Source organism: Lemur catta, chromosome 4 (genome assembly GCF_020740605.2).
Source record: "Lemur catta isolate mLemCat1 chromosome 4, mLemCat1.pri, whole genome shotgun sequence".
Lineage (NCBI taxonomy): Eukaryota > Metazoa > Chordata > Mammalia > Primates > Lemuridae > Lemur > Lemur catta.
This window is the reverse complement of record NC_059131.1, coordinates 56,249,789-56,263,003: the sequence shown is the minus strand read 5'-3', so window position 1 is coordinate 56,263,003 and position 13,215 is coordinate 56,249,789. Positions and strand designations below refer to the sequence as shown.

The 13,215-nt window shown below is 35.1% G+C and overlaps 1 protein-coding gene and 1 non-coding gene across 2 annotated transcripts in view; one reads left to right on the top strand and one right to left on the bottom strand.

Annotated features, from left to right (window-relative positions):
- EXOC6B (exocyst complex component 6B) overlaps nt 1-13,215 on the top strand; it is a 544,417-nt gene that overhangs the window by 96,281 nt on the left and 434,921 nt on the right. The window contains exon 6 of the mRNA XM_045549850.1: nt 9,254-9,458. Coding sequence (XP_045405806.1) covers nt 9,254-9,458 — 205 coding nt within the window. The remainder of the gene's footprint in view (nt 1-9,253; nt 9,459-13,215) is intronic.
- On the bottom strand, nt 5,683-5,872 carry LOC123637507. The gene has a single exon (XR_006734889.1). It is a non-coding gene; the product is annotated as a U2 spliceosomal RNA (small nuclear RNA).

Genomic DNA, 13,215 nt, shown 5'->3' with positions numbered 1-13,215 from the left:
TAGATTACTAATGAGATTAATTATGGGGTATTTGGGTTTTCTCTTTACTTTTCTCTTAGATTGTCTGTTGTTTTCTTTTTCATTCATAGGAATTCATTATATACTTTGGATGCCTTTTCCTGTTATATGCTGCAAACACTGTCTTCTAAGATGTGGCTTATCTGTTAACTTTGCACAGTTAGTACTTTTTGTTGTATGGTAGTTTTAAGTTTTGACATAGTCAAATTTATTTTGTGGGTTTAAAAAATTTTATTTTTAAACATTATTAAGTTTAGTATTTGTTACTGTGTCTTTTCCCTGAAACAATTGAAAATAAGTTGCTAAAATGATACACCATCATCCCCAAATTTCCTACTGATAAAGACGTTCTCCTATGCAACCACAGTGTAATAGAGAATGGAAATTAACGTTGATATATTACTAGCATCTAATCCTCATACCCAATTCAAGTTTTGCAAATTGTCTCAATCATGTCCTTTATAGCAAACGAATTCAGCTCAAATCATGTGTTGCATTTAGCTGTTACATCTCTTTAGTCTTCTTTAGTCTGGAACTGTTCTCAGTCTTTCCTTGACTTTTATGAGCTTGTCATTTAGAAGATTATAGGCCAGTTATTTTGTAAAATGAGCTTGCTTTTTAAAAAAACTCTTGTCTGACAGTCTCTGTCTTTAAATTAGACTGTTGAGATCTTTTACATTTAATTCAATTATCAATGTATGGGTTTAAATATACTGTCCTCTAATTTATTTTTCATTTATCTTATCTGTTCTTTATTCCTTCTCTCTATTCCTGCCTGCTTTTCAATCATTTGACTATATTTTAGGATTGCATTTTATATTCACTAATGCCTTGTAAACTATACCTCTTTGTTTTACAAAGTTATCCCTCGGTATCCTCAGGGTATTTGTTACAGGCCCCCACCTCTGTGGATACCAAAATCTGTAGATGCTCAAGTCTCTCATAGAAAATACTGTGGTTTGTGTATAAACTATGCATATCCTCTTATATACTTTAAATCATCTCTAGATTACTTATAATACCTAATACAATGTAAATGCCATGTAAATACAACTATACTGTATTGTTTTTTTAATTTCTATTATTTTTAATTGTTTTATTGTTATTTTTTTGTTGTATTTTTCTGAATATTTTCAATCTGCAGTTGGTTGAATCCATGTATGAGGAACCTGTGGATACGGAGGGTTGACTGTATTTTCTTAGTGGTTGATTCAAGCTTTACAATGTATATATTTAACTTACAGTGGATCTTTAAATAATATTTACCAAATTGCACACAATGCAAGATTTTATAATGATATGCTTTCATTTTATCCTCCTTTATGTTATTATACTATATGGTATACAGTGCTCATAATACATGTTCATTTTTGTTATAAACTATCTTTTACTTTTTAAAGAAATTAAAAATAAGAGAAAAAGTGTTTTCTGTTTACCTACATGTTTACCACTTCTGGCACTTTTTATTTCATCTGATGTTATTTTTCCCTTTTGCTTGAAGAACATCCTTTAATATTTCTTGTTAGATCAGTTGCTGATTATGAATTCTCTCAGAAATACAATATTTCTTTTTTTTAAACATCTAACTAGTAAACAAAGAAATACAATATTTTTCAAGAAGTCTTTATTTCACCTTCATTTTAAAAATTGAGTTATAATTCACATTTCATAACATCATTTTTATGTGTGCAATTCAGTGGTTTGTAGTACATTGACAGGATTGTGCCGTCATCACTACCGCCTGATTCTAGTGATTCATTTTCATTACCCCCCCAAAAAAATTTTATGCTCATTCCTCTTTCCCCTCAGCCCTGGCAACCACTAATCTACTTTCTGTCTCCGTAGATTTGCCTATTGTGAACATCTCATATAAACGGAATCATATAGTATGTGGCCTTTTGTGTCTGACTTTTTCCACTTAGCATAGCGTTTTCAAGATTCATCCATGTTGTCGCATGTATGATTACTTTATTCCTTTTTATGACTGAGTACTCTTTCTTGTATGGATTTACCACATTTTGTCTTTTTATCAGTTGATGAAAATTTGAGTTGTTTTCACTTTTTAGCTATTATGAATAATACTGCTACAAATAATCATTTACAAGGTTTTGTGTGGGCATATGCTTCCAGTTTTCTTGGGAATATACTTAGGAGTGGGACTTCTGGGTCATAGGGTAACTGTGTGTTTTCTCCTTTTGAGGAACTGCTGGACTGTTTTCCAAGGCTGCTGCACCTTTTTGTCTTCCCAGCAGCAGCATATGAACATTCCAATTTCTGCACATCCTAGTCAATACTTACTATTGTCTGTCTTTTTGATTATAGCCATCCTGGTGGATGTTCACTTTCATTTTTGAAAAATATTTTTGATAGATATAGAATTGTAGATTTATAGTTTCATTACTTCATAAGATACCATTTCATTGCCTTCTGGCTTGTGTAGTTTCTGAGGAGAGGTATATAAACAGTCTTACCCTTGTTTCTCTGTACATAATGTCTTTTTGCCAGGTGCTTAAAAGCTTTTATCTTTATCATTTGTATTTAGCAATTTGATTTAGTGTAAATATATGTGTGTGTGTGCACACATGTGTGTATTTATCTGCTTGTGGTTTGTTTGGCTTCTTGGATTTGTAGGTTTACAGCTTTCATAAAATCTGGAAATGTTCAGACATTATTTTTCCAAATATTCTTTCTGTCTTTTTCCCATTGTGAGCCTTCAGTTACATCTGTGTTGGACTGCTTGATATAATCTCACAGGTGACTTGAGGATCTATTCTTTTATTCACCCCAGTCTTTCTTTTCTCTGTGCTTTATTTGTGTAAGATTTTATTACTGTGTTCAAATGTACTGATCTCGCTCTCTCTCATTTACATTGTGTAATGTTTTAATTCCATCCAGTGAAATTTTCATTTCAGATAATATATTTTTCATGTTCAGAAGTTTAGTTTTTTATGTTTTATTTCTCTCGTTATTTTTGTGTATTTCTTTAAGTACATGTATATAGTTCTAATAGCTGTTTTCATGTGCTTCTTTGCTAATTCTACCACTTCTGGCATTTTGGGATTTCTTTCTGCAGATTGATTTTGTTTTTCCTGGTTACAGGTCAATTTTTTGCTTCTTATCATGTCTAGTAATTTTGATTGGATAACCAATATTATGATATGTTGATGAGTGTCTGCATTTTGGGGTCTTTTTTCTCATATAGAGTGTTGTGCTTTCTCTTGGCAAATAGTTCAGTTGGTTGCAGATCAGTTTGATATTTTCAAACCACATACTTAAGCTCTTTTAGGTCCGCCTTCATTCCAGGGGCAGTTCAGCTTTACTAAATAAGACTTGATCCCTCTGTAATCTACTCTGAATAATTCAGGAGTCCCTGAGGACTCTTCACTTTGGCTCTTCAGAGTTCCAGTGTTTCTCTTCTTTGTCTGAGCTCTTTGAACTCTTCATCTTACATAACCTTCATTGGTCTCTCCTTCCCTTCTCTCACTTCCATCTTCCCTCCCTACTTCCTCCCTTTTTTGCGTATCCATGTGGAATTTCACTTTTCCCATGCCTGTCTTAGTACTCAGCAGACTCAAGGAGACCTCTGTGTGGATTTCTGCAGTTCTTTTTCTGTATTGCTTTGTTTTTTCGGGGAACTTTGGCACAAAACTTCAAACTTCCTCAACTTTCCTGAACTACTATCTTTGACTCATAAAGTCAGCAAGGCTGCTGAGCTGTTTGGGTTTTTCTCTGGCTGTGTCCATGATCTAGAAATCACCTTTAGGTAGATAAGCCAAGTAATTATTAAATTCACCTTATTTGTTTCCCTTTTTTCAGAGATCGTAGTTCTGTGTTGCCTAATGTCCAATGTCTGAAAACAGTTGTTTTATGTATTTTACCTAGTATTCTAGTTGTTTATAAATGGGAGGTCATGTCTGTTCCTTGTTAGGCTTTCATGGCTGGAAGTATAGTTATTTGTTTTAATGTTATAAATACTGATTATACTGCTGGGTTTTATGCTCCCTAAGGAAAGATAACTGACTATCTTTCTATCTCTAGCACATAGAAGGGATTGAATATTTGTTAATGATGATCTTTGGTTAGGAAAGGCACTAATATTTTCGTATGGTGAAAGCTTTTATTTCATATTTTATATTTTAAATTTTAAAAAGTTTCTTATAGTTAGATAGATAGTTGTGATTTCCTTTCAAAGATCACTTACTAGAATTTTAAAAGCCATCATTTTGAAAGAATTCATGCTATGGCAAGAAAGTACCAAAATTTAATTTGCCTGAAATTAACATTCCTCTTCTCACTATAGCACTCAACTATGTCTAAGTTATTCTGACCTTAGTTATTCTGTTTATAGAATTATTTGGTCCTCTTTTCCTGCCTTCTTCCCTTTTATTCTTTGCTTTTATTTTCTTTACTTTATTTCTGCTTACATCTCTGTTAGGAAGGGAGCCTGCGTGGGGGAAGGGAAAGAGTGAGCATACATGCAAATGAAACTTAGGAATTTGGCTTTTGATTCAGTTTTAATAATGTTTGGAGGTTGTCAAAAGTAACATCATAATCTAGTTCTGGATTTCTGTAGCCATTAGAAATAGTTTTTTTCTTTTGGTGCTTGGCTAGACAGGTATTTAATTGGCTGTCATTCTTTAACTTGATACTGACATTAAAAAAGACTAGAAATTTAAATAATCTTATTGATCTATTATAGTAGGAACATGTGTATACTAGGGGAGGGACAATGGGAAAATAAGGTAACATTCTTTGTTGCCAGGAATCACTGGGTTTTGTACTAATTAGCCTTGAAAAATGTGGAGCTATTTGACAGACCAGATGTTTTCAGCATAAGCCATGTGTCTCATCAGTGAATGTGCCTTGTGTCTGCAGGCAACATTGTTGGATTTTTCTCATTTTATAAACAATGTTCCAAAATATAACTAAACCCCAAAGTGTGTTTATCTTTTGGGCTTAATTTCTGGCTTTCTATCCATTCTAAAGTTTCTCTCTAGAGGAACTGCATTTTATTGCACATAGCTCTTCGTACCTAATTGTAGTATAAACACCATTCTGTTTACACTATCCATGTGAATTGTATTGTTTTTGAGCCTGTAAAATTTTAATAAAAGCAGCTATTTCAGATTTAACTGTATTTGTACTTTTATTTCTAAATTTAGGAGGAATAGACTTTTCTTCCCTCCATTTATTTGGACTAAGATTTTGATTTTTGGAACACATGAGGGAAAACAAGAAATACAGCAAGTAAAACCAGTTTCTAGTCTTTAGTGTTTGTAGTACTAAGTTCACTGGAGCAAGAAGAGCTTAAGTATCTGCTGTGAAAATAATTCTTAAAGTCCAAAATACAGCTATGATTCTTTCTTATTTATAGGGATGAAACTGAATTTTTCCTATACTAAATATGTCATGGGAAATGTGGAAATTAGGGAATTAAAAGTATGAAGAAGAAAGTTATCACTCATAATGTTCCTGTCCAAAGGAAGAAAATCATGGTTAACATTTTTACATATATTTTTCTCATTATTTCTCTCTGCACTTTTGTATGTGTGTATGTGTATTCAGTGATATATATTGTATACCAACATATTCATAATTTATACATGTGTATATATTTATACTTTTAAAAGTCATGATTATACTTGTAAGATCTATTTTTTTTTCAATTGGTACACTGTTCCTGGAGGTACTGTAATGCCAGGTTGATGTGTGGAGTGGATGAAGCAGGCTCCCATTTTATCTCCCTGCTCCAAAAATCTACTTCATGTGTTGTCCTCTGATAGGGATGCATCACACATTAAACTGATAAAAATAGATACTATACTTAATCTTAGCCAAAAGGCTGAAAAGTGATAAGATCTATTTCTTCAAATGATTTTCATTCAATAATATTGTAGACGTTTTCTATTGTATTAGTATTTTACTACATGGACATATAATGTATTTAACCAATTCCTTGTTATTAGACATCTAGGTTAGTCTTTTTTTTCATAATATGAATAGCTCTACAATTCAAGAGGCTCATACATATTTTTGTACATCTTATTTTTGTTATTGCAATGCAATTGTTTCGAATAGTTGTTTTGCTAAAATTCTTCATTGTAAACTTCTGTCATTAATAAAAATTTTTTGCCAGCAGGCTGTGAATTCCCATTCATTGAAACCCCGGACATAATACACATTATCTTTTAAGAAATCTTTGGCAGTTTGAGTGGCAAATTATGTTTTTGATTTGCATTTCTTCACGTATAAGTTCAGCTTCTTTTTCCATATGTTGGCCCTTTTTTTTGTTCTTTTGTGAATTTTCTTTGTTCATTGCTTTTTTAAAAAAAGAACTCAAGTTTATTAATCTTTTATATATTAATACATTACAAGCAATCTTTACCAGTTTTTTGTTTCCTCTTAGTAATATTCTTGTAATATTCTTTTTATGCATAACTTATTTTGTTTTTACCTAGTCACCTTTATCAATCTTAGTTTTATTTGTCCTCTTATGCTTATAGACGCTTTACCACTTATCAGATTAATAATGTCCCTTTTATTATTATGAAATGTTCCTCTGTGTTATTAGCAATATTTGTTATCTTAAAGTCTTTTGTATCTCATATTAATATAGCTATTTCAATTCTTTTATGGTTACTTTTTGTATAGCATATCTTCTTCCATCTTTTACTTTTAACTTCTTTGTATCTTTGAATCTAATTTGTGTTTCTTGTAGATAGTATGTAGTTGGATTATCCTTTTAAAATCCTGTCTTGATGATGTATGCTTTCTGATTTGTGTGTTTAATTCCTTCACATTTAATGCAATTATTATTATTTTTTTTTGAGACAGAGTCTCGCTGTTGCCCGGTCTAGAGTGAGTGCCATGGCGTCAGCCTAGCTCACAGCAACCTCAAACTCCTGGGCTTAAGCGATCCTACTGCCTCAGCCTCCTCAGTAGCTGGGACTACAGGCATGCGCCACCATGCCTGGCTAATTTTTTTTTTCTACATATATATTTTTAGTTTGCCAGATAATTTCTTTCTATTTTTAGTAGAGACAGGGTCTCGCTCTTGCTCAGGCTGGTCTTGAACTCCTGACCTCAAGCGATCCACCCGCCTCGGCCTCCCAGAGTGCTAGGATTACAGGCGTGAGCCACCGCGCCTGGCTTAATGTAATTATTGATACGGTTGGATTTTGCTCTTTGTTTTCTATATTTTTCATGTTGTTTTTGTTTCTGTTCCTCCTTTGCTGGTTTCTTTTCTGTTAATTTTGTAGCATACTATTTTAATTCTTTTGATTTTTAAATGATAATATGTTTTTGATATTTTTTAGAGGTTGCTTGATGGATTATAATATGCCTCTTCGCTTATTACAGTCTACTGTAGGTCACTGCTGATACAAATTTGTTGTAATATTTACCAGTAGTTTTGATTCAACGTAGCTCCGTTTATTTTCTCCTCTTTTGTGCTACTATTGTTATATATATTACTTTTATGTATTTTATAAACCTAACAGTATGGTGTTATAATGATTGCTTTTAAATATCTTTTAAAGGAGTTAAGAAAAGAGAAAAAATATGTTCATTCAGTCTTTTATATTTAGCATATGTTTACTATTTCCCATGTTCTTCATTTCTTTCTGTGAATCAAGTTACCATCTGCTGTCATTTCCTTTCAGGCATCCTTTAGTATTTTTTGTAAGGCAGGTCTTCTAGCAAGGAATTCTTTCAGTCTTTGTTTATCTGGGAAGGTATTGTATTGATATTTCACTTTCATTTTTGAATAGACATCAGCTAATGATTGATCAAAGTTGTGCTCAAACTGGAGCCAGTAAGGTTTTCATTCTTTGCCAATGGGTTTGTATGTGAGTAAGGAAGTGCATTAAAGGTTCAGGACCTTTCCAAGTGTGCCTGTGCTTTTACTTTATGCTAGGCACATAGGTGCCTGCCTACAGCCTCCTAGTAAACTAGGGATATTTGGAGTGCTCAGGTTCGGTGTCCCTTGCATGTGTGCATAGCCTCTCAGGCAGCTAGAGACTTGCAGAGAGCTTATCAAGCCGTTCTATAGGTCTCTTATTTCAGTGACCTCCCTATTAAATTTCTGGTTAGTTCTCCAGTCTGTTGTTTACCCCAACACAGATTGCAACTTCAGGCCAGTAGAACTGGAGGTTTTATTTATTTATTTATTTTTACTGAGTTTGTTACTTTTACTAATGTGCCACTTAATATGGGTTTTTCACCCTTTGCTCCAAATTATGTTAGCTCCTAATGTAAGGGAAGCTGCTGGTTTTCATGACTAGCCGTGGCCAATGACCCAGGGCGGAGGGATTGAAGGGGCAGGGTGATGGAAGTAGCCCCAGGCAGGAATACTATAGAGTCCCATTGTTGGGCAGTTTTCATGAATTAACAGTTCTCCATTTGTTGTTCTTCTCTGGTCAATTTCCAGAGTACTGAAAATGGTTGTTTTGGATAGTTTTGTCTATTTTATATTTGTTTTTGTTTTTGGGATAGAAGATTTGCCAAGCTCTTCCCTCTGCCATAGTTAGAAGTTTAGCCTTGGCTACTCCTTTTTTTGGGGGGGGGGCGGGGTACTTCATTTTATAGGATTTTTTTTTTTTGGCATTGAAATGATCATTTTTTGTTTCATTCTTTATGTAATTATTTCATTGGTAGTTATTCTAAGTTTTAGGCATATTTTGGATAAAATCTCTTTTGAGCTGATCATGAGGGCTCGTACCTGTAATCCTAGCACTTTGGGAGGCCGAGGTGGGAGGATCATTTGAGGCCAGGATTTCGAGAACAGCCTGAGCATGAGCCCAGCCTGAGCATGAGCAAAACCCCATTTCTATCAAAAAAAAAAAAAAAGGAAAGAAAGAAAGAAAAATTAGCCAAGTGTGGTAATGTGCACCGGTAGTCCCAGCTACTTGGGAGGCTGAGGCATGATTGCTTGAGCCCAGGAGTTTGAGGTTGCAGTAAACTATGATGATGCCACTGCATTCTAGCCTTTGGTGACAGAATGAGAGCCTGCCTCAGAAAAAAAAAATCTTTTTTTATTATAATTTCCCAGTCCTTTAAAACATATTAAGTTTTAATAATTTGAGGTTTTTTCATTGATATTTTTATTAAAAATTAATACTGGAATTGTATTAATGTACAGTGAATACCAAATTAGGCTAGACATTTTGTCTGAGGAGTATATCTGTGACCCTAAAGAAGACTGAGTTGAGCTAAAGGTGATCAATTCCTTTTGTAGGCATTATCCTGCACTGAAAACTCTGGAACATCTAGAGCATACCTATCTGCCTCAAGTAAGCCACTATCGATTCTGCAAGGTGATGGTGGACAACATCCCTAAGCTTCGAGAGGAAATAAAGGATGTTTCTATGTCTGATCTCAAAGACTTTCTGGAGAGCATCCGCAAACATTCAGACAAAATTGGAGAGACTGCCATGAAGCAAGTAGGTCTTCGATTTATGATAGGTTGTCCAATGGCTTTGCAAGTATTCAGTTAAACACAGGTTTCTCTTTGCCAAGTGTCTTAATTGTTTCTTATTATTTTAGGGAAATCCTTCATCTTTGTGGAAACACAGGATTAAAATTGTTTTTTATTTATTTTTTTTAACAGAGCAGTTGACAGTTGTTTTGCTCTGTGGGTGTTCAGTAAATACTGACTGATTATATGTTGGGGATTTGAAGAAGTATTTCTGTTATTTGAATACTTTCCATGACTTTGGATATAATTTGAAGCTCAAAATGTTTTAAAGTTCTCCTTCTAGTTAATGACTTAAATTGTGTTGCAAATGCGTTTGGCTAATTGTTTACTATGTAAGCAAGATGTCATGTTATATATGAATATTTATGATTTTAACAGGTATCAATGAAAAAAGGCCTGTTGGGAAATGTGGTGAATTATGATCACAGAAAGGCATTTATTTACAGCTTATAAATTAACAAATGTGTTAGAAATACTTAGATTTCTAAAAATACCTTCATCTCTAAGTCATCAATGCCATGAGGAACATCTGAATTTCTTTTGTCTTTGTGAATGAAAGAGCAATAATAATTTGCAATAATACTTGCTCTTTTGAAATTTATCACAATGATTTTATTAAAATTTCTCAGTATACCTGATGATGTAGCCTACATCAATAAATAGAAAAAATTCAGTTATATGGAAAGAGTTTTTTGGTTCTATAAACAACAGTGTTCTTGAATAGGTCATTTGTAGTTTTTATCATTCTATCGGAAATGAGGGAACAGATTAGATTTTGAATTGTATTTTAGGTCTCAACTACCCTTGATAATCTATTCAGATGTCTTTTTGATCTATAATGTCTATTTGATCTAGCAAAAGAAGTTTACCAATTACCCTTTCCTGGGGGAATACAGATATTCCTCCCCCACTTTCTTCTTTTGAATTTGGTCAGTGTTATACTTTACAAAGTGCAGAGTTTAAAACTAGTTGAGATCTCTTTAGTGCCTCCGCTGCCACCTGAGTAGCACTGCAGCAGCTACCACAGTAGGACATGGGCAGAGGGAGAGCTCCAGCCACTATGACTCTCCAGCAGGGCGCTGATATCACCCCCACCTCCCCAGCTGTGGGTGGCCCAGCTGCTGTGGCCTAAGGAGACAACCTGCCGCTGGCTGCAGTCTCACAACCCACCCAGGCACTGGCCAAGGCCCCTGCCCTGTGCAGGCACCTGCCAAGGTCCCCTGCCCCACACAGGCACCTGCTAAGTTCCCACAACCCACCCCACTGCCTGGTGCGGTCCTGTGATACAGTACAGGCACCTGCCAAGGTCCTTCAATCCTCCTAGGTGCTGGCCAAGATCCCATGATTTGCCCAGCCTCCTGCCAAGGTCCCATAACTTGCCTAGGCACCTGCCAAAATCTCACGACCCACCCAGGCACTGGCCAAGATCCTGTGATGTGTCTAGGCACCCACTGAGGTCCTGTAACCTAGCCCATGACCTGCCCAGGTGCCAGCCAAGGTCACGCCACCCACCTTGTGGAGAGGGACTTTCCCAGCCCCCTGCCAAAACTTTCAACCGCAGCCTGGGGAGCAACCCACCAATCCAAATTAATATTCCCCAGCACTAGCTTTAACTGTGACAACTACAGGGGAACAGGACTATGCAGGAGAACAGCGTGTTACAGGCTATCAGTGCATCCGCCCCTCTCCTGCTGGGTCAGTTCTCTGGGGGTAGAACACAAAAGTGCTACCTGGAGATTTCTCCTCCTCCTCACTAAATAGGAGAGTTCCTAGCAAAGGAGAACAGGTGTTCTGCAAAGCGATCAGTCTTAAGCTGAGAGAAGAGGTTTCAGAGAAGAAGAATCCAGGAAAAGAATTCTGGCAACATTAAAAAACAAGCTAGTTTGATATACCCCCAAAGGATCACAGTAGATCCATAACAATGGACTCCAACCAAAAGGAAATTGTAGAAATGTGAGAAATGGAATTCAGAATATGGATGGCAAAGAAGATGAATGGAATTGAAGAGAAAGTTGAAAACCAAAACAATGAAACCAAAATATATCTCAGAATGTGAATGAAAAATATAAAAAAGTCACTAAAGAGATAGACAACATAAGAATATATATAACAGGACTTAGAGAAATGAAAGAGTCATTTAGGGAATTATAAAATACAGCAGAAAGCTTCAACAACAGTCTGGACCAAGCAGAAGGAGAGGCTGAAGATAAGGCTTTTCAACTAACCCAGTAAGTCAAAGACAGAGGAAAAAGAATAAAGAAGAATGAATGGTCACACAGAGAAATATGGAACTATATGAAACAAGCCAATATATGAATTATAGGTATCCCAGAGGGAGAAGAAGAAAAATAAAAAAGCATGGAAAACCTATTTAAGGGAATTATTGAGAATAACTTACCTAGTATCACCAGAAATTCAGATATCCAGATACAAAATTGTCATTGAACACCAGGAAGAGTCATAGAAAATAGGACATCTCCAAGACACGTAATCATCAACCTGGCTAAAGTCAAAATGAAGAAGAAAATTGTACAAGCTGCAAGACAAAAGCAACAACTAACCTACAAAGGAAAATCCATCAGGCTGACAGCAGACTTCTCAGCAGAGATCTTACAAGCCAGAAGGGATTGGGGCTCCATTTTTAGTCTTCTTAGACAGAAGAACTTACAGCCAAGAATTTTGTGTACTGGAGAATTAGGTTTCATAAATTATAGAGAAATGAAGACTTTTCCAGACAAGCAAACACTAAAGGAATTTGTTACTAGCCCTGCCCTACAGGAAATGCTCAAAAGTGTATTATACATGGAACAACACAACAGATGCCAAGCACTGTGAAAGCACCCAAAAGTTAAAGCTCACAGCTCTTACAAAACAATAGCACAAGAAAGAGCAAAACAATTAAGCTGTCACCCAACATGATGAACAGAACAACATCTCACATATCAATGCTAACAATTAACATGAACGATCTGAATGCCCCACTTAAAAGACATAAACTAGCTGAATGGATGAAAAAAACTCAACCCAAGTATCTGCTGTCTTCAGGAAACACATCTAACCCACAAGGGTGCAGAGACTCAAGGGAAAGGGATGGAAAAAATATTTCATGCAAATGGAAACTAAAAGCAAGCAGATGTAGCCATTCTCATATTAGATAAAATAGACTTTAAATCAACAATGGCTAAAAAAAAGATAAAGATAATCATTATATAATAGTAAAGTGAGTAATTCCACAAGAAGACATAACAGTCCTAAACATATATGCAACTAACACAGGAGCTCTCAGATTCATGAAGCAAATTCTGCAAGATCTAAGCATAGAAATAAACAGTAGCATCTTAATATCTGGGGACTTCAACATCTCACTGACAGAACTAGACAGATGATCAAAGTAGAAAGTGAGTAAAGAAACTATGGACTTAAATGAGACTCTAGAACACATGGACGTAACAGACGTTTATTGAACATTCTACCCCCAAACTACTGAATATATAATCTTCTCATCAGCACATGAGACTTTTTCCAAGATTGATCATAACTTAGGCCACAAAAGAAGTCTCAGCAAATTAAAAAAATTTGAAATAATATCATATATCTTCTTAGACCATAGTGGAGTAAAACTAAAAATCAATTCCAAGAGAAACATTCAATTCTACACAAAGTCATTAAATTAAACAGCCTGCTGCTGAATGACCCCTGGATCAATGATGAAATTAAGATGG